The sequence below is a fragment of the Herpailurus yagouaroundi genome, unplaced genomic scaffold (assembly GCF_014898765.1).
Source record: "Herpailurus yagouaroundi ecotype Mexico unplaced genomic scaffold, PumYag 28, whole genome shotgun sequence".
Classification (NCBI taxonomy): Eukaryota; Metazoa; Chordata; class Mammalia; order Carnivora; family Felidae; genus Herpailurus; species Herpailurus yagouaroundi.
In genome coordinates, this window is record NW_024412376.1 from 1,664,257 (window position 1) to 1,685,196 (window position 20,940).

General features: G+C 35.2%; 1 protein-coding gene across 3 annotated transcripts in view; it reads right to left on the bottom strand.

Moving 5' to 3' along the window:
- Positions 1-338: 338 nt before the first annotated feature.
- Positions 339-20,940, bottom strand: part of HOOK3 (hook microtubule tethering protein 3) — a 109,713-nt gene continuing 89,111 nt past the window's right edge. For 2 of the 3 annotated variants that reach the window (XM_040445069.1, XM_040445149.1), the window contains 6 exons: positions 19,728-19,762; positions 16,023-16,105; positions 15,354-15,454; positions 12,736-12,840; positions 12,497-12,568; positions 9,866-10,006 (listed from right to left, as the gene is read on the bottom strand). In XM_040445069.1, the coding sequence (XP_040301003.1) occupies positions 9,866-10,006; positions 12,497-12,568; positions 12,736-12,840; positions 15,354-15,454; positions 16,023-16,105; positions 19,728-19,762 (537 nt within the window). Of the gene's footprint in view, positions 10,007-12,496; positions 12,569-12,735; positions 12,841-15,353; positions 15,455-16,022; positions 16,106-19,727; positions 19,763-20,940 lie in introns of all 3 variants that reach the window. The other variant, XM_040444987.1, reaches the window with a different exon arrangement.

The following is a 20,940-nucleotide window of genomic DNA, read 5'->3' on the forward strand; positions in this document are numbered from 1 at the left end:
AGAGAGAGAAAGAGAGAGAGAGAGAGAGAGAGAGAGAGAGAGACAGAGAAAGCAGGGGAGGGAAGACAGAGAAAGGATGAGAGAGAATCCTAAGCAGGCTCTGCACTGTTAGTGCAGAGCTGGATGTGGGGCTCGAACTCACCAGCCATGAGATCATGACCTGACTTGAAATCAAAAGTCAGACACTTAACCGACTGAGCCACCCAGGTGCCCCAATGGCATAGTCTTTAAATTGATAGTACACTATGGCAAGTGCCAAAGGCAAGTGGATGAATAGTATTAGTTAATTATTAAGTATGTGTTTGTCATGGTTTAAGAGTAAGAAGAAAAATCTACACTGAATTTTTATACAAGTCTTTATTTACAACTTGTTTAACAACTGTACACTTTTTGCAGCCTTGAAAACATTTTTGTACTTGAATGGGAAAATATAGTTTGACCAAATCTTAACTTTATTCTTCATATACATATACATATATTATATGCATACATATAAACATATACATATAATTAATACCATAACAAGTTGGCAGTCATAAAATTAAAATGAATAAGTGATATCAAAAGGAAATACAATATAAGATTTCAAAAAAATTAAAAATCTGTCTTCTGGTGGTTTATTGGACTTAATGTTTCTGTGACTTTAGTGAAAATTTCTTACTGAGGCTAATAAGTCATTCACCTCAGAAAAACAGAAAATCCACCGATCTAATATACAGTAAATGGTTGGTAAACTTGGTAAACATGTGGAAAAATCCTTGTGGCTGTTATGTACTATGTTGCTAAATCTGTATTGATTCCATTGTGAAGTGAGAAATTTAGAGTTCTATGTGGCTTTCATTTTTGGATTATAATGACAAAGAATGAAGTTGTTGAATTATAAATTCAATAGTCAACCAGAAATAAGAATATACCAAGTAATATCCTTTTTGCCAAAGCTTAACTGCAAAGTGGATAACTGTGATGTCAAATAGGAAACTAACAACAATTCATAGAACAATCAATAATACTTAAGACATGAGTATAAGGCTTTAGAGCTGGGACTGTAATCAATACAATTCCAACTCCAATGTACTAAGGTGTTTTCCAGCTCATCTGAAAAGTTTAAAAAATACTATAGGAAAAAAAAAGCCTTTTCTATCCTCAAATCTTTGATAGAATTTATTAATCAAAATAAGGCAAATTATTAAATTATTAGATATGTTTGAATTTTACCATTCATTACACAACCAAAAACTGGGTGTTATAAATGGTGGGGCAATTGTCAAAACATGAAAACTGCAAAACAAAATAAATCTGGAAATTATTCTAGGTGCAAAGCATTCTGAATTACACATAACCTGTTCACAGCAAAGTTAGTGACAGCAATGACATTTTAGTGCATCTAAATTTTAAATAACTAAGGCTATTAAAAAACAAAAGGCTACTATTTAAAAAAATTAAAAGGCCTCAAATCATTGATTGGCATTTGTGTACAGTCTTTTCCTGTATTTATACTAAAATACTATGTATTTCAAGCATAATGAAAATTTCCCTTAACTAACATGAATCTCTGTAGAACACATATTAAATTAGGCCAACAAGAAAATAATAACACAAACTCAAATCACACCATTTACCGATCTGTACTTGAATGATGATAAGAATTTCATAATTTGCTTGGAATTTGACCTACTGGATTGAGTCTGTTGCCTGATTTAAAACATTTAAAATGGAAGAGGAAAGCATCAGCATCATGACTTCCTAACAGGACAGTTTTAACTAAGTACCAAGCCTACTGAAAAGAGTTATGATTAAGTCCCTTATTTTCATTAAAAAAGTCAAAGATGCATCCATGTGCATCCTTTTCGTTATGTTAAAAAAGTAAATTAATAAATACAAAAAAATGTTTCATTAACTAAGTCACTGGAATAAAATTCTTGCTTCGTATATGAAACTGAACTTAATTCATGTAATCCAAGTTATTAAGAGCAAGAAAGTATGAAGAAAACCAAGGAATTATTTGGATCTTGATATACCTTTAAGGGGGAAATAATCAAATGTGATGTTAGGGAGAAATGTTTAAAGGGACAGAAACAAAAATTGTTCCCACTTTCATTAGATCTATACAGATTTAAAAATAACAGAAGGATAAATGTTTAGCAATTTTTATTTGTGAATAAATAACGCATTCATTGGTTTTTGCTCTATGTGTGTTAGAAACTATGTATCATCAATTTGAGGACTACAAAACAAGGAGAAAAAAGCCTGAAGATACTAAGTTATGATTTATGAAATGATTTAATTTAATCACTTGAAAAGTAAAGTGCTAAGAACCTGTTTAAAAAAATACATTGAAAACTAGTTTCAAAGAATGGGGTTTTGATTTTTCCAGTGTCTTTAAAAAGGGCTGGTATTAATTTTTACATGAAAAACAGCTTTCTTCAACTACGGCAGTAAAATCTAATAGTTATTATAAGTTAACTGAAAACTTTCATTTTGTCCTTGTTTTCTCTTTGGGCATGACAGCACTGTAAAAAGGCATTTTCTGCAATGATGGAAATGTTCTATATTTATGCTGTCCAATATGGTAACCACTATTCATGTGCGGCTACTGAGCACTTGAAATGTGGTTGGTGATTAGAGAGAACCAAAGTTTGAATTTTATTTAATTTAAATGTAAATCACCATGTGGCTAGTGGCTAATAAATTGGACAATGTAGGCCCAGGATCTACTCTTATCTAAATCAGCAAAAGCCACCGGATGGTAAAGACATTTAGAAGGGAACTTATTCACTCAACAACTAAAGTAATAGATAGTCAAAACATCATATTCTGTCTTTGTGTGTGTGTATGTATGAGCATATTTCTTTTTTAATTTTTTACTTTAGGGGGACAAAAGCAGCTCTTCTCTCAAAGGTCAGGGTCTAGACTTCTCTTATTTCAGTGTTGCTCTCTTCTAGGTGACTTGCTTAAGCAAAGCACATCAGTAGAACAGGGGGTAATACAGAAGAAAATACTACAGAAACTTTTCACAATATAAAGGCATTTCTCTCATGTGAAAGCACAAAACAAAACTCTAAGAGAATGTTCTTATGAGCAAATCTCCCTATTCTTTGGCAGTAATCATGTGTCAATGTTTACATAACAACAAATATTTCACTACTTTTTGACTATGATTTGAGTATTAACATTTTTAAGTTACAAATGGAAGAGTCCTGATTTCTAAAAATATCTCTGAAGAGAACAAGCTGAAAACTTAGCTACTTTTGAACTTAAGAACAGTCAAGTTCATTAAGCATCTGTTATAGCAGAATGAAGGATATTTCTGGAGCGTTCTGCTACCTTTTCTCATCAACTAACTCCCACCATTTCTCAGATTTTCCAACTTTATGGCTCCTGGAACCTGGCTTTCTTTCTCCTGTCTTTGGGTATAGGCAATGATGAAGAAACTATGAGAGTTAAGGGTAATTGGTAGGTTTGTATTTTAGGAAACAGCACAGCAAAGGTGAGAACTCCCCATGGCTGATAGTCCATCTCTCTGGGAGTTGGGAGGACCAGGAGTGACTTAGTTATCAGGCCAGTGGACACTTCCCCTTTTATCAGGAAGCCTGCTGAGAACAATTCAGCTGGGTTTAAAGGGTTCGTCTAAGCCCAAGAACTGGACTATTCTGGTCTCTCAAAATTGGGTACACACAGGCCATGGGACTAGGTGCCTTCTGGTATTCTCTAATTAACTAGAAGATGGCTTACTTTTTACTAATATAACTCCAGAAAACAAAAGGTTTCAAGGGTGTTGGCATTTGAGAGAATTTGGCCTCATGAGTACTGACTTATACAAGTCTTATTAATGTGAAATATAAAATGCAATTTATGCCCAATAGCCCCAATCCAGCTTCAAATAGATCTTTAGACTTGGATTTTCAGATCCCACTTTAAACATTTCAGGAAGAGTTACAGAGCCCATTTCTTTGGGCGATCTTTTACATTTTTCTTAGTGAGTACTCCAAAATAAGGAAAAGACCCTAGCAGAAAAGACATAAATAGAAAATGCCACAGAAAAGTAGAAGAAAAATAATTTTCTAATGTTAGTAAAGTGCTGTGAACCTTGCAGTAAAGTATAAATACATAAATGATTAGATAGAACAGTAAATAATATTAAGACACTCATCTATAATAGTGACATATACACACTCTAGAATGTATACAGTAAGCACTGCCCATAGGTTGACAAATACACCAAGAATAAACATGAATCCCTTTTATTAATTTTAACAATTGCTAAACTAATTATTTTCCTTTGTCACCTTAGAGATATCTAAAGTGATAACACCTGCTCAGAAGTCTCCCACATACATTAAAGCCTCAACATGCTTTGGTAGTTTTCTTTTTCTCATTTTGAGATTATTCTTGTCATGGTATTTAATTCTTCCTTTAAGCTCTGAGTAGGTAGAATTTAGGACATTTGATAGCCCTTTGGGCCTGAAATTTTGAGGCTATGGACATTTTTCTGATGATTTCATCTTCAGATCCTAAAGATCTAATTCAGAGCCTGGTGATAATGTATCAGGTACATAAAGACTCTCTTGAATATATTTTTAAAAATCTCTACTCCTGCTTTCAATTTAAACAAAATATTGTGGGGGGGCTACTATGTCTAATTAGGGGGGAACATAAAATTGATCCTAAGGTGTATAAACTAGATAAAGCAGCAGATCTAGAGAAGTCAGTAGTAATTTTCAGCCACCACAGAGTTCTTCTGATCAAATCCAAGTATCCTCAATGGCTTCAAATCACTATCTTAGATTTAGTAATGGGTTAACAGTTTCAAAATAAAAATAGATGCTTTCCCTTCCACTGATAAACGTATAGTTAATATTGTATGCCAGCTAATGCCCACTGAAGGGAAGGACAGTTAGAAACTAAATTACATTTTTGTCTACTCTTCTTTATTTAATGACCATGTAAGAGAGTCAGAAGATTTTATATAAACTATCACTTGAGGAACATTTGTTAAGACAATGTTATTTTTAATTGTATTAGTACTTCTATCAGCCTGGATATTTGTTTATAATCAGGCCATTTCTTATACTAATAATACATTCTAATTTCTAGGAATGGATTTGCCTTCACAGTCTTCTGTTACTTCCTCACATTTTTATGCTCACTTATAAATACAGCAGACAAACTGATCTTACAGAATATTATTGGAAAATAGAAAAATAATGAAGAGAGACATCACATTAATTGTTGATATGTAATCATTAGGAAACATGTATAGACCCCCCTACAATTGTTCAAACTCATATACTTGCCATAATTAGGTTCAGGTCTCTTGTTTCTCAAATAAACTAATGTCCCTTTCTCTATCAATTTAATAAACTTCATAAGTTTTTACATTCATAGATAACACGCCTGAGTTGGATTGGGTTGATAAAGGGCTGTTTAGCAACAAAATAATCGATAAATTCTTCTCCAGAACATATTCAGTGATTTAGAAGAGATGGATATCATCATGTTTGTGCTATCCTTCGCTTTATAAAAAGGAAGCTGAATATTAATATTTCTATGATTTGGGGGAATAGGGAAGGGCAGAAATTAGCTGTGTCAGCAGAAAATTATTTTGTTTTTTAGGTTCTGAGACATGAACAGTATTTACTATAAAACTTCAGAAGAATAAAATTATTGTGCTTAAACTGGACAATAAAACATTTTCAATAAAAGGAACATACACCAATTATTTAAATATGCTTTATAGAAAGTAAAAAATTGGATGACAGACACATTGAGAATAGCCTTCCTCATATAAAAACCTCATGATATAAAATATTAGAATCATTATAGTTACAAAGAATAAGCTCTGAAACCACTTTCTAAATGTAATGAATCAAATGTACCAAAATAAGCTGCCATTTCGACAGTTGGGACTATAGAAAAAGAGATTATCATTATTGAATGACCCTCTTAACTTAGAAAAAGGGAAAATAAAAGGCATGCTAAAATAATTTTCAAAGATTATGATGCCCCATTTCTTTTGTTAACACACTCCTTCATCTACTTCAGGGCATCACACAGGTTTGACTTTGAAGTATAATGAATATGCTACATCAGCACAATGAGTCCCTTCATCATACAAAGGGGAGAAGTCAATGCTTCCTTCCATAATTTAAGAAATAGACAACAAAAAGCATTTTGCCTTAATGTTGTTATTCTGCAATTAGCAAAAAGCAAAACACCAAGCACTTTCCTCTCACTTTAGGGTCACAGTGTTCTTACCCACAGGGCTGGAAACTAGCTAGGTGTGCAGTAGCTATGGGTTGTAGGTGCTTTTTCAGATAATCTCACATGTTCAACTGGCAATAATTATAACATTCCAGAGTCAGATCTGGACAATTGGAAATTAAATGCAGAGAGTTAAGATAATTTTAAAAGTTTAGACTTTGGTTTCAAGATAATTCTCATACTGGGATAGGGATTTTCAAATTTTTAACATGGTGTTAGCTTGAAAAGATGAATGCTTGTCTGAGAGCAAGAGGCACTGGAAGATATTTTGTATCATTAGCTAACAAAAATAAACAAAACTGCTATTATAAGGAGACGTGAGTAAACTAGCTAATAAAATGATCTTTTCTTTAGCCTAACTCATCTCTCACTGAACAATCACTTACTGCTGACGTGCTTGCATAGTGTGGATTTTCACGCCTGTGCAGGGTTAATGAAATGTCAGGGCCAATGTCTGACTGGATAACATCTAGCTTAATTTTTTACAATTGAGCTTTACTGTATAAACAAAACAATAAAACTTCAACAAAATTACAAATGCAAAATTATCCTTATTATAATCTACTCATCTCACATCCCACCAAGCCAATTTTACCAGGCTAGGACTATCAAATAGAAATAATTCAATCTTAATCAATTTTGGAACATGGGTCCTTTATTTAGGGACTTTTTTTCTTGGTTATTATCAAGGAATTAGACAAATGATAAAAAGATATGATTGAATTTTTGAAGCTCTTTTCAGATATGTACAGTTGTATTATTTATTCTCTGTTTCTAGGTGGTAAAACTACAATAGCTGTTGGATTTTTTCTGATTACAAACTTTGTAAATGCACACTGCAGAACATAAATGTTACTCTTAAAAATTTTTTTATTTACTTTGTATTTTCTTACCCTGGTTAGAAGGAAAACAGAAAATAAGATTTTTGTTTATAAGAATTCAACACTGCGGGGATGGGTCACCCCAAGCTAATGCAGTAACACTGTACTTACTCCATTGTGGAGGCCAGGGCTACAGCTCTGTTGTTGTTCGAGCAAACTGTGGCTTCTTGAAGCTACTGTATACAGGGAGTCTGTAAGAATATAGCACAGTATAGCTCACATCTAGATAAAGTGCCTAATGGCTTTTAACTTCCAGACAAACCATGCATCATCACAAACCTCCTGAAAAATTAATCATTATTGGAGAAATAGTGATTTATAAATCTCGCCCAAAGCTGGGCAAGGGAAACAAGGTGGTCACTGCTACAGCTCAGTTTTATTCCTGCTTTTTAAAAAAATATCAGAATGTTTAGGAATATAATTTCTGCTATGTAATGCAAGTAATATACTAAACCCATACAGGTACAGTAAAGGAACATGAAAGTTATGAATGTAAACACCAAAATAATAGCATGCAACAGATGCCAAAGAAAAATGAGTAAAACTTGCTTCTAAAAGCCTGGCACCTGGTAGCCTACCTACCAGGTAGACCAGAAGACCAGGACTGGAGCAGTAAACAAATAACTAAAATTAAAACCTCTCGTCTCATAGGATATAATCCATCTAATAAAGAGATCATAGACTCTTTTTTTTTTAATTTTCATCTATCTTATTCTGCAGGTAGTATAATTTTCAAACAATTTTAATGTTACCAAGGTTAGTGTTCATGCCCTGTTTCAAAACAGCTAAATCCTTATGTTATTTGTGAAATAAGGGGGCAGGGGTAAGAACCATCTTAACTAGTTTTTAATCTTGTACTGTTAAATTGCCTATGTTGATGAGGTCTGCTTAGCCTCCTGAAACCTCACAATGCATTCTACTCACGTGGTTCTCTCCATTATTACTAATTCTTCCTGCTTTATAGTCTTATCAGGCAGAAGCAATCATACTGCACTCAGACCTCTGTACGTAATGTAAAAAATTAGCATAGTGTATGGAGTCATTTCCGTGTATACTCTAATAGCTTTCTTCAAGAATGGTTTCTGAGGACAAATGAAAACGCTACTAATTTTTAGGTCAATTTTCTTACAAAAAAGAAAGTAAGGATTTAAAATCAAACACTTGAATATAGTTTCTGAAAGTTCTTAATTACATTTAACTTGATTTAGAGTTATTCATTTGTATTTAATATACAAGACTAAATGAAACCTGAACTTCCAAATAGCAAGTACATGAAATAAAATCTTTTTAGGTGACGTATCTGAAACCAAAACCAACCAACCAACCAATCAACCTAATTTCAATAATTTTATGTTTAAAAAAAATTGGCTATGGTGCAAGAAAAAGGCTGGAGGGGAACTTAGATATAATTTGGGACCAAATACTTAATATGGAAAGCCAGGCAGAGGCATTTCATTTTCAAATGAATGCTGTTTCACATTTATATAGCACCTTATACAGCCAAAGTGCTTTACAATCATTATGACTTGATGGCCATTCAAAAAAGTAAATGAACATGGTTTACAATCTGTCAACAAATCTAAGAACTTTGAGGCAACCAAATACCCAAGAGAATCTATTCAGTGGCTGATTCTTGGACTAGTACATAGAATTAAGAAAAAAATGTTAAAAGACCTGTCATAACATCACATACAAGAAGTCACTTATTGATCTTAAGGACTGATACTAAGATGTTAGGTTTAGGAATTGAGAAATAGAAGGGTTTATATTAAACAATAAGTAAAATGAGGTGCAACAAGGAAATTGCCCAAAAGGTAAGGCTACCTGTTACTAGTAAGTATATGAAAAATAAATCTTTTAGATGTGGAGGGTAATTGAAATTGTAAATGTCAGCTGCATTGCTAGAATCTGATCCTCAGTTACTATGATATTTCAAAACAAGAAAAAAATGAATGCACTGCCTGATTTTTTTTTCCTGTAATTTCCCCCCAAATAACCTAACCAATCCATTATCTTCTGTCAGCAAACAAGATAGCAAGAAATAATGAAATTTTATGTATGTTTTAAAAATAGTTTCCAAATCTTCGGACAAATTTAATTTCCTATAAAACAACGTGGAAAACTTATTTTTTTCCCTCTAAATAAATCTATCAGGTGCCTTAGGTAACATCGGATTAGCACCTCTGCCGATGTATTTATGTCTTTGCAAAAAGTGCACTTGCCAACCATTTTATATAGTAAATATGCAAGTTATTTGAAGTGCATTTGGAAAACAATTGAAAACACAGATTAATACATCATAAAAAGATTAATTCCCTTTAAACAAAGACATTCTTATAAAGCATGGTAACACAGAGGCACAATAAAGAATATAAATTGTATATCAATTATTGGCAGAAAATCTAATTCATTACAAAGCCTACACCATTGGGGAAAGGACATTTTCATACAAAGAAAAGTACTACACTATTATACAACACTTTTAATTGGGCATTTAAAAATTTTTGGCACATTAAAAGGAACTGAAAGGACTACAAAATAAAGAACCAAGAAACTAAAATATTATAGATATAGGAGAGAGAAAGTCCTCAAATGAGAAACAACTAAATATCAACATAAAAGAGACAAAAAATAAGCTGGCTGAATTTCCTGAAATGTTGTCATATGTAACAGAAGTATGCTTTGAATGTAGGATGTTTTTTTATTCTGATGGCAAGACTTGTCTACCTTGCTGTGGCTGGTTGAACATGGCCCGGATAAGATCTTCTTGTGCTGGTTGCTTGTCTTTGCCTAGCCAGAAATGACTGCCCTGAACCTGTACTAGCAAGTCTATCTTCAGCCGCCTTTTTATGCAGGGTCATTCCCTATATAACATAGGAAAAAAAAAAAAAAATCAATATAACAAAAAGTAGAACATACTCTCACTAAAGAAAATTTCTTCACACAGTATTTGTCATAATGAATCATAAGGCACAATTAGGAATGTTAATTCTGCTCATTTCAGATTAAAATCTTACAGAGACATTTTGTTCCAATAATTAAGTACAAATTTTCTCTTGGAAACATTAAGTCTTAATTTTCTGAATTTACAATAATCAAAACAATAGATTATCCATAATCATATATACTTCCTTCTCAAATCAAATGTATAAAGTGATTTCCCAAGAACAAATAGTGCAATTGATTGGTAGGAGTTGATTCACACGTGGTTGTGGAAATCACATGGCTTACTTATTTTGAGTGAAAAGCACAGATTGTTTCTTAAGGAGGAAAGCCACACTAGGTATAATACATACCTCCAGGGTGTTTTTCTTCACTTCAGGCAGGCTTGCATTCTCAAGCAAATTAAGAAAAGTTCCTGACAGCCCACAACAGAGGCCCCAAACCAGAGCTGGGGGTCTTTCTTGAATACTGGAGTAGGATGGTCTACTAGCTTAGAAGGGAGAGGATATAGAGTTGCTGGGCCCAGAGCACCTTACCAGGGGGGGAGGAAACCTCTGGGAGCGCACCCTTTCAACTGTTAGTCTATGAGGAGATCAGGGAAATAGTGGTTTTGGTACTTATTTCATAAGCCAGTAAAGAACCTTGGCCAGGGAAACATTAAGAAACAAGAGGAGCTATTTAATCTCACTAGTGATTGGCTACAAGTAAACTGATGGGAGGAAGTGGACGCTGTAACAAGGAAGAAAGTAAGAAATAAGCAACTGAGAACTAAAAGGAGAGCAGGTACATATGCCAAGCAATGTGAAAAGTCCTAGGGCTTTCCTAGAGAAAGGAAAGACTGGCACAGAAGACAGAAGACTAAACAATCAATCTTCCTATCACTAGTTAGCTTCTAGGGAAAACACTGGCCATGGCTGTGTATCTTTAACAGAATCTGTCATGTATACCCAAATACATAACACTTCTCCATTTTCCCAATGAGAAAACCCAGAACATGTTTTTTTACTCAATTTGAAATCAAAGCATTTAAGAATCTGAAGAAAACTAACAAATATCTATTGGTAATCTTTAATTTATTAATTTGGCTACATATATTAACAAGTTATTTAAAATAAACTTTTTTTTTTTTTCATTTTCACATTTCAAGCAACTTATTCAAGTTCTTCACACACCTTTAAGACCTCAATAGCCACAACTGGGCAATTCTCTGAGATACTTAATGCCTTTTCCCAGTGCCTGTCACCTCCCCTTCCATTCAGTAGTCTGAGATGTAGAATTTTCTGAATGTATGTGTGGCTACCTAACTAGAACATAACTTGTGTGAGACTATTTGGAGTTACTCCTTTACTCTCTGGAGAGCTAAAAATGTTCTTTAATGCCATGTCAAAGAATAAATAAATTTGGTTCTATAACCACAATATGTGAAGTCATATAAATCAATCAAAACTTAAGAAATGACTACTAAGTACTGAGGGGCAGAGTTCCAAGATCACTAACACCAACCTTTAAAGAGGACAAAGGGGACACAGAAGAGGTGGACTCAGAACTAATTCCCAGAGAACTTCCTTAGGTAGTTCTCCCCTATTTTTATTTTTTAATTTTTAAGAAATCTATATTTGTTAATAATAGTAGTCTAAACTAATTTGGTTTCTTCCTTTGTTTTTGTAAATTATGATAAGATTTGAAATATGTAGTTTTAACCAAGGCAAATATAGACAAATCATGAAATTGTCCGAGTTTCTGACAAACATAAAATCACATTATTAGGAAACCTGGGGCATTACCCTTGAAGACACAGTATCAGTTACAACTGTAAAACATGAACAACAATAACATAACTATAGGGTCACAGGGGGATGATGAAAAAAAATCTGGCTCAATTTCCTGTCTTAGGCAACTAACATTTTGACAAGGCAGAAGTGGTCTTACTGGGAAGAAAAACAAAGAAGAAACAAAGACCAGTCTAGGACAAAATATTGAAAAAAAAAGTACAGCATTCTTCAAAATTCACAGCTATTTATATCCAGAAAGTGTTACTGAAGCCCAGAATGTTGTTGTCCTGCAAAGGCAATGAAATCATTCCACAAAATAAAAGCTACTGCATCTGTGTTTAGATGTTATTAAAGTCCCCTTCCCCTGGAATAAAATGGTTCCGAGGGATAGAAATCAACATCATTTATCTTTCTATGCTGTAGGAATAGTGATGTGTTCAAAACGTCGTAACCCTGCTTATAGTGGTTCTCATTTCTGCTTTTCAGTCCTAAGATCAGCATTAGGTTTTGTTAGTGTGTGTTAGGATAGCAATTACTTTCAGATTCATTTAGTAGAATTATTTCTATAATAAAGGTAGTATAATAATTATTACATATTCATTGAACTTTGCAATATGTTTTGAAGTATTATTTCCTTACCAGATTGTACCAGGCACTAACAATATATTTCTCCTCCATTTCTCTTTGACTCTTTGTTTTCTCATATTCTTTCTAAAAAATAAGCACATGTAAACATGTAAAGATGAAAAACAATATTAATAAAATGTAATTAGTTAGCTAAATTCATGGACACAATTGTATACAGCAAGGCTCCTAGAAAATAAAGAATCAAAAATCGAATACCTTATTGTTATTGTATAGTATAGCAAACTACCTACCTCTAAAGAATGGAACAGTCGGTCCCGTTCCTGGAGCTGATTTTTAAGAGCCTGTATTTCTGGTGCTGCTCCTTGATTCTGCTTAGGATCTAAAGTACGGATAACCTGCAAAAAGGAATAAGAGAGAAAAATTTGAAGTTTCAAACTTGCAAGAATGTAACATCTAAGGAAGCAGTTATGTAAGAGAAAAAAAATCAAGGACAAACCTTGTGAGAATCATAAAGCTATCTTACAAGGATACTTTAAAATTTGAATGTATGAAATACTATTCAATTGTAGCTTTCAATTATATAAAACTTTTATCTATGTAAAGAATCAATTTTAAGAAGTAATTCTGGCTTAAAATTAATAAAGAATACTACAACACACATTACTGACAGCTGTGTTCCCTTTCCCTTTCTTCTAAAGTGGCTTAGCTACCCTCTGTCTCTGAGAGAGCTGATCCTGATGGTTGTCACTGTGACCCGATCTCCTACTCTGCCAGTGGCTTGGTTTAGGCATGGGCATGTGATGCACTTCTAGCTGGCCTACTAGCAGTCTTCTGGGGAAGGTCTTTTTGCTTTTTGGCCCAATACTTTTACTATCAAAACTGATCAAACCTAGGGAGAACTTGGGGCGCCTGGGTGGCTCAGTCGGTTGAGCGTCAGACTTCGGCTCAGGTCATGATCTCGCGGTCTGTGAGTTCGAGCCCCGCGTTGGGCTCTGTGCTGACCGCTCAGAGCCTGGAGCCTGTTTCAGATTCTGTGTCTCCCTCTCTCTCTGCCCCTCCCCTGTTCATGCTCTGTCTCTCTCTGTCTCAAAAATAAATAAATGTTAAAAAAAAAAAACAAAAAAACAAACCTAGGGAAAACTTGAAAGAGAGGAACAATAAAAACCCATTTCCTTTAACCCTAATTCGCCAACTGCTGCACTGCCACATTTTGTCTCCACACACACACAGACAACTTGCTTGTTTGGGAGCTCCCCCCGCATCACCTTTTTTTAAATGTTTATTTTATTTACGAGAGAGAGAGAGAGAGAGAGAGAGAGAGAGAGAGAGAAAGAGAGAGAGAGAGAGAGAGAGAGAGAGAGAGAGAAAGAGGATCCAGAGCAGGTTCTGTGTTGCAAGCAGAAAGCCCAATGTGGGGCTTGAACCCATGAATTGTGAGATCATGACCTGAGCCAAAGTCAGATGCTTAACCGAATGAGCCACCCTGGCACCCCTGGGAGCCTATTTTAAAGTAATCAGCATGGGGCGCCCAGGTGGCTCAGTCAGTTGAACATCCAACTTTGGCTCAGGTCATGACCTCACAATTCATGGGTTCAGGCCATGTGTCAACCCCTGTGTCAGCTCTGTGCCGAGTATTGATCCTGCTTAAGATTCTCTGTCTCTAAAAAAAAAAAAAAAAAAAAAAAAAAAACAGAATAAAATAATCTGCAGACCTCATGACATGTAACCCTTTAATACTTCTTAGACTAAGGATATTCTCTTACATAATCACAAGATCATCATCATCTGTAAGAAAATGAACAATTCTAGAAGTCATCACTATGGGTTCCAAATCCACATTTCCACAAGTGTCTCCAAAATGTCTTTTATAACTGCTCCTTCCACCACCAATATAGGACTCAAAGATCAACGCATTACATTTGGTACTTAGATCCCTTTGGGCTCTTTTAAATTAGAACAGCCTCTTGTCCTCCCCCATACTCAAATGCCTATTTTTGTTTTTTGTAACATTAACTTTTATCCCCAGTTCTTGATTTATCTGATGATTTCCTGAAGGTGTTATTTAATTTGTTCCAATAAACTCATTTTCCCTGGGAACTGAGTTAGGTTTAATAGGTTGCTTAGCTTCAAGTTAAATATTATGACAATGATACTCCATCAGGAGGCATAAGATGTTGGCTGTCCTACCATTAGTGTAGCTAATTTTGATTACTACTTAAGGAGGTGACTGCCACTTATTTTCTACATAAAGGAACATTTTCCTCTTGGTAATTAATAACTATTCTGTGGGGTGATCTATTTTGATCACTGCTTCTTCCTCATGCTTTTTCTTTGTCAAAGGTTCTTTTGTTCTTCTGATAGCTCTCGGCATGAGAAGTCACTGTATATGCACTAAACTGGATGACCAGTGAAACATGATTAGAAAGTGGAGGGGCACCTGGGTGGCTCAGTTGGTTGAACGTCCAACTTTGGCTCGGGTCATGATCTTGTGGTTCGTGGGTTCAGGCCCCACAATGAGCTCGCTGCTGTCAGCATAGAGCTGCTTCGGATCTTCTGTCTCTCTCTCTGCCCTTCCCCCACTCACTCTTTCTTGTTCTCTCAAAAATATTTATGGGGCCCCTGGGTGGCTCAGTCAGTTAAGCGTCCAACTGTGGCTCCGGTCATGATCTTGTGGTTCTTGGGTTCGAGCTCCACATCAGGCTCTGTGCTGACAGCTCAGAGCCTAGAGCCTGGAGCCTGGAGCCTGGAGCCTGCTTGGAATTCTGTGTCTCCCTGTCTCTCTCTGCCCCTCCACCAGTCACACTCTATCTCTCTCTCAAAAATAAACAGTAAGAAAATAAAGAAAGAATAAACACTTAAAAAAAAAGAAGAAGAAAGTGGAGTGAGATGCCCAGAAACTCATACTTACACTTTTGGCTTTCTCTAAGTATTTTTTATATCGTTCTTCCATTTGTTTCATTTCCTCTTCTTTCTTTCGTAAAGCTTCTTGCAGTTCTTCAATTTTTAAGGCTACAGATGGGGGGGGGGGCGTATAGTGTTTAATGGGCACAAAGTTTCAGTTTGGGAGGATGAAAAAGTTCTGGAAATATTGGTTGCACAACAATGTGAATGTACTTAATGTCACTGAACTATATAATTAAGAAAAGTTAAATTGGTCATTTTTTTTTTATGTGATGTAGATTTTACCACAGTGGGGAAAAAAAAGTCTGTATCCTGCTCCACACAAAAGAATTAATAGGCTACCTACATGTGTAAATATCAAAAGCAGTCAAAATCTGGCTGACTTACATGCAACTTTACTATGAAAATAGCTAATTTCACAAAATATTCATTAGCATCCATAGTTAAGGAAAAACTCAAAAGTATAATCAGAAATAATCTGAAGATGATTATATACTCTGTAAATAAGACAAATTTTTTAATTGCTAGGATATGTAACAGGACCTATTTCTGAAAGAATTTTATATAAACTTATTACTAGGGTAATGCCTGGCTAACGAATTTAAAACTATGCTAATTGGTAATATGTCAACTATACTTCAATTAAAAACAACTATGCTAATTAGGAAAAACTCACAGCTGTTATTAAATCGTGGCTCAAGATCTTCAATAATGGCTCTCTTCTTCTGCAATTCATTATTGGCTTCATGCAGCTTCTCCCTGCAACAAAATATATAACACATTGTCACCTACTACTGGTTCGTGTTTTTCTCCACTTGAAAGATTTAAGTTCTTTATTCTTGGGATACACTTGCATAGCACACAAGTGCTATGAAACAAAAAAGGATAAAAAGCATAATCCAACATGAATTAAAACACACACACAAAATAGGCAAAAAAAATAGAGACAAAAATCTCAGACTTTGAAAGTTATCATTTCTTTTACAGAAACATGCACAAGAAGGTACAAAGAATTTAGTGATCTTCATCTTCTAGGAGTACGTATATTATAAAAATTAATTTAAAACTTTACAGAGGTTTTACAATGCAAAATCTTATTCTAAAAAGTAAAGTTCTAAAAATAAAAATAAACAGAAAGAACACAATCCTCCAATAAAAAAGAATTAATGATACATGCACCCACCAGGATAGATTCCACAGAATAATGGTGACCATAGTAAGTCAGATACAAAGGGTAGTGCTGTAGGATCCTTTTTTTTTAATGTTTATTTTTGAGAGAGAGACAGACAGACAGAGAGCCGGAGAGGGGCAGAGAGAGAGGGAGACACAGAATCTGAAGCAGACTCCAGGCTCTGAGCTGTCAGCACAGAGCCCGAAGCAGGGCTCAAATTTGTGAACCACAAGATCATAACCTGAGCCAAAGTTGGATGCTTAACCAACTGAGCCACCCAGGAGCCCCTGTAGGATTCCTTTTACATGAAGTTCAGAAAGTGTCAAAACTAATGAAAGGTGATAAGAGAGCAGCATAGTGGCTAGTTTGCGGATGGAATCAATTAGACGGGAAAACGAAGAGTCCGGGGAGTTGCTGGAAGTATTCTACATGTTGATTTGGGTTACCTTTATATTGTAGGAAAACATTCATCAAGCTCTAGACTTAGGAACTTAGAACTTGTGTACTTTATGTAAGTTATATTCCAAAACAAAAGTAAAAAGTGAACAGAAAGTTTCTTCCTGGTAGTTATATAATATGCATAATTCGGGCACTTTATGAGAGGGGAAAAAAGGCTGCACAAATTGGAAAACACAGGGAAAAAAAGCTAAGAAGAAAACAGCACTATGTTAAGTCTATTCCTGTTTTTTCCTACGTATAATACTTCAATAAATTAGTATCTTTTAAACAAATTCTTTGAGAATGTGATATATCTAGATAAATAATAAATATATAGTTTAAAGAATAAGAAAATTTAACCTAGTAAACAAACAGGTTATGAGACAAATTATCACAGAACCTTAGGGAACCCAAGCCCAGAATTTTCACCTTTCTCCTGATTTTTGTGTAAGACTTTGTGTGCATTCCTGAACAATATACTGCTGAATTTTGCCCGATTTTACTTTATACATTATACTGTATGTATTGCTCTTGGGACTTCCATCTTTAACACTGTGCTCTCAAGATTCATGTATGTTGGTGTGTTGGCCCTAAGTTACATATTTTACCACATTGTTTGAATATACTTCATTCTATCATTTTACAATTGGTGGCATTTGTATTGTTTCTACTTTTCTATGATTACAACGTACTTTCTTACGTTCTTCTACATGTTTCCTGATAGATGGTAACAGCATTTCTAGGAATCTAGGGCTTATACAGGGAGCAGAACTGATGGGTCACAGGATAGGTGCATGTTCAGTTTACTAAGTAAATCAATGTATAGTCCTACCATCAGTGGATTAGAACTACCATTACCCAACAGCTTTGGCAATTCTTAGTATGTCGGATTTTAAATTTTACCAACTTGGTATGTGTAAATCAGCCTCCATTGCAGGTATAAATGTGCATGAGAATGACCATTTGAAATGTCTATGGACCCTGTTGTGGAATGAATTGTATCTCCCAAAAAAGATATAGTGAAGTCTTAACTCCCAGTACCTGTGAATGTAACATCATTTGAAAATACCATCTTTGCAGATATAATTAGTTAAGATGAGGTCATAATGAATCAGGGTGGGCCCTAAATCCAATGACTGATGTCCTTATTAGAAGGCCATGTGAAGATAAAACAGACAGAGAGAAGAACGCCATGTGAAGACGGAGATAGAATGATGTGTCTATATGCCAGAGAACACAAAGGACTGCTAGCAGCCATCATGAAGAGGGGTATGGAACAGATTCTCTCTTAGAACCTCCAGAAGGAATCACTTCCTTGATTTTAGACTTCTAGTCTTAAGAATTGGTAGAGGATAAATTTCTGCTTTTTTTAGCCACCCAGGCTGTAGTAATTTGTTGTGGCAGCCACAGGAAACTAACATAGGCCTCATTATCACTAACAAATTCTTTTAGATGAAGATATTTACCATGTAAATGAACACAGAACAATGGTCAGTTTTATGAAACAACAGGTACTCCACTTTTTTTGCAATAAAGAGATGGGAATAAGAAAAGGACAGAATTCAGGCTCTAGGTAACCTCACAAGGGCTAGAAGGTACCATTTTCTGTCTACTAGTACATTAAGAATCTGCCCATTGTTAGACTTGCCAGCAAGTGTCCATTGCTAGGATTATCTCACTTTTCTCATGTTAAAAAAAAAAATTGGAGGGGCGCCTGGGTGGCGCAGTCGGTTAAGCGTCCGACTTCAGCCAGGTCACGATCTCGCGGTCCGTGAGTTCGAGCCCCGCGTCGGGCTCTGGGCTGATGGCTCGGAGCCTGGAGCCTGTTTCCGATTCTGTGTCTCCCTCTCTCTCTGCCCCTCCCCTGTTCATGCTCTGTCTCTCTCTCTGTCCCAAAAATAAATAAAAAACGTTGAAAAAAAAAAATTAAAAAAAAAAAAAAATTGGAGGTGCCTGGGTGGCTCAGATGGTTACACTTCCAATTCTTCATTTCAGCTCAGGTTATGATATCACGGCTTGTGAGTTCAAGTCCCACATCGTGCTCTGCGCTGACAGTGCAGAGCCTGCTTGGGATTCTCTCTCTTCCTCTCTCTCTGTCCCTCCCCTGCTCGCTGGCTCTCTCTCAAAATAAATAAATAAACAAAAAATTTTTGAAAAAATTTATTTCATCTTTAGATTAAAAAGTCATTTTCAGATGTATTTGCAATTGAAGGATATGTTTGCAAATCTGCTACTGATAGCTTTGTACTACTTTAAAACTTTACTTCAAAAGAAAGATTCAGCTGGCTATACTCTAGGGCTGGCAAACTACAGTCTGTGGGCCAAATTCAGCCTGCTGCCTGTTTTAGTATAAAGTTTTATTGGAATAGTCACATCAGTTTATAGTCAGTCTATGGCTGCTTTCAGATTACAGAGCTAAGTGGTTGTGGCACAGACCATGGCTTGCAAAAGCTCTCTGGCCCTTTACAGAAAAAGGTTTCTGCCTCCTGATCTAGACTGTCTAAAACTCCTCACTATAGTTAGTTATAAATACTATCACAAAGATGTAAAACCCAGGAATCTTATTTGAGAAAACAGTTCTAAAGCAGTAATTGCTTTGATTTAAGGACCTTGGGTTGAGATGACCCTTTAGACACTATTAACATGTCTTATAATTTCCCTTATCTTCAGGGGCCACCTATGCCATGGCCTAGACACTCCGTAACCATCTAACAAAATACTTCTATTTCACTAGAAAATAGGATAATGAGACTCAACAGCTTTTATACTTACAGATGTTCTTCAAGCTTCTTTTTTAGAAGAACTGACTGAAAATGGAAAATAAAGAAGTTTATTTAACATTTTAACTAATAAATTATTTTTTTAAAATAAAGAGTACAGTAGTAACCAACTCTGAATAAATTCTCAGTAAGTTCTCTTGTCAAAGAACTCAAAACACACAATGTACCTAGGTCTATTTCTTTTTGGTTAGAGAGAGAGCAGCCCCTGATTGATAGCAATTGGTATAAAATACCCAGGAACTGCATATCTGAAATCTCTATAGTCATGAGGGTCAGGAGGAAATGACTGAGAAGACCATTTATATATAGACCTAATATTCTTGGAGTCAACAGGCAGGTAGCTAGAACTCTAGTAACTCTAATAGATTTTTTTCCCAGGGCATGTGGCTAAGTCGGTTAAGTATCTGACTTTGGCTAAGGTCATGAACTCATGGTTCATGAGTTCAAGCCCCACATGGGGCTCTCTGTTGTCAGTGTAGAGCCTACTTTGGATTCTCTGTCTCCCTCTTTCTCTTCCTCTTCCTTGCCTGCGTACATGCATTCTCTCTCTCTCTTTCAAAAATAAATAAACATTAAAAAAAAAAAACAATAACAGATTTTTCCCTAACATATTCTTTATCTACTGTATAATTTCCTTGTATCATGACAGATACTGGGATTAACTTCCATTAATACTGACTCACTCCGAGATTTCTGAATATGCACACAAATAATTTATGTGATGGTATGGGAATGTGAAGGATGGCATATGCACAGAATTTAATGGACTGAAGAACACGGCTTTGGCTGAGTATTTTTAAAAAATTCTCCTAAAAAGCAGATCAGAATTGACCTAAAAACAAAAAATAATGGCATTCTACATAGGACCACTAGGTTTCACTATACTTGTAGGGCACATATTATTAATGAATTCTATCAAACATTCCATTTTGAGATAAATTCAGCCAAACCCAGTTAATAAAACAAACCCAGCTTATAAAACAAACTGTCCAATCAGCCAATAGCAGCAGTGAGGGGCGAAAAAACCTCACATTAAGTTCTTTGATTTTCAGTCACCTTATTTAATAACGATTACTATAATTATTCATTCAAGTCCATTGTAACACAGCTCTGGAATTTATCCAATTCGCTTCTTTGCTCAGTATATTAACTAGAGCAAGATCAGTGGACTATAAGGTCCTCTATCAGTGCTTCCCCCAAATATA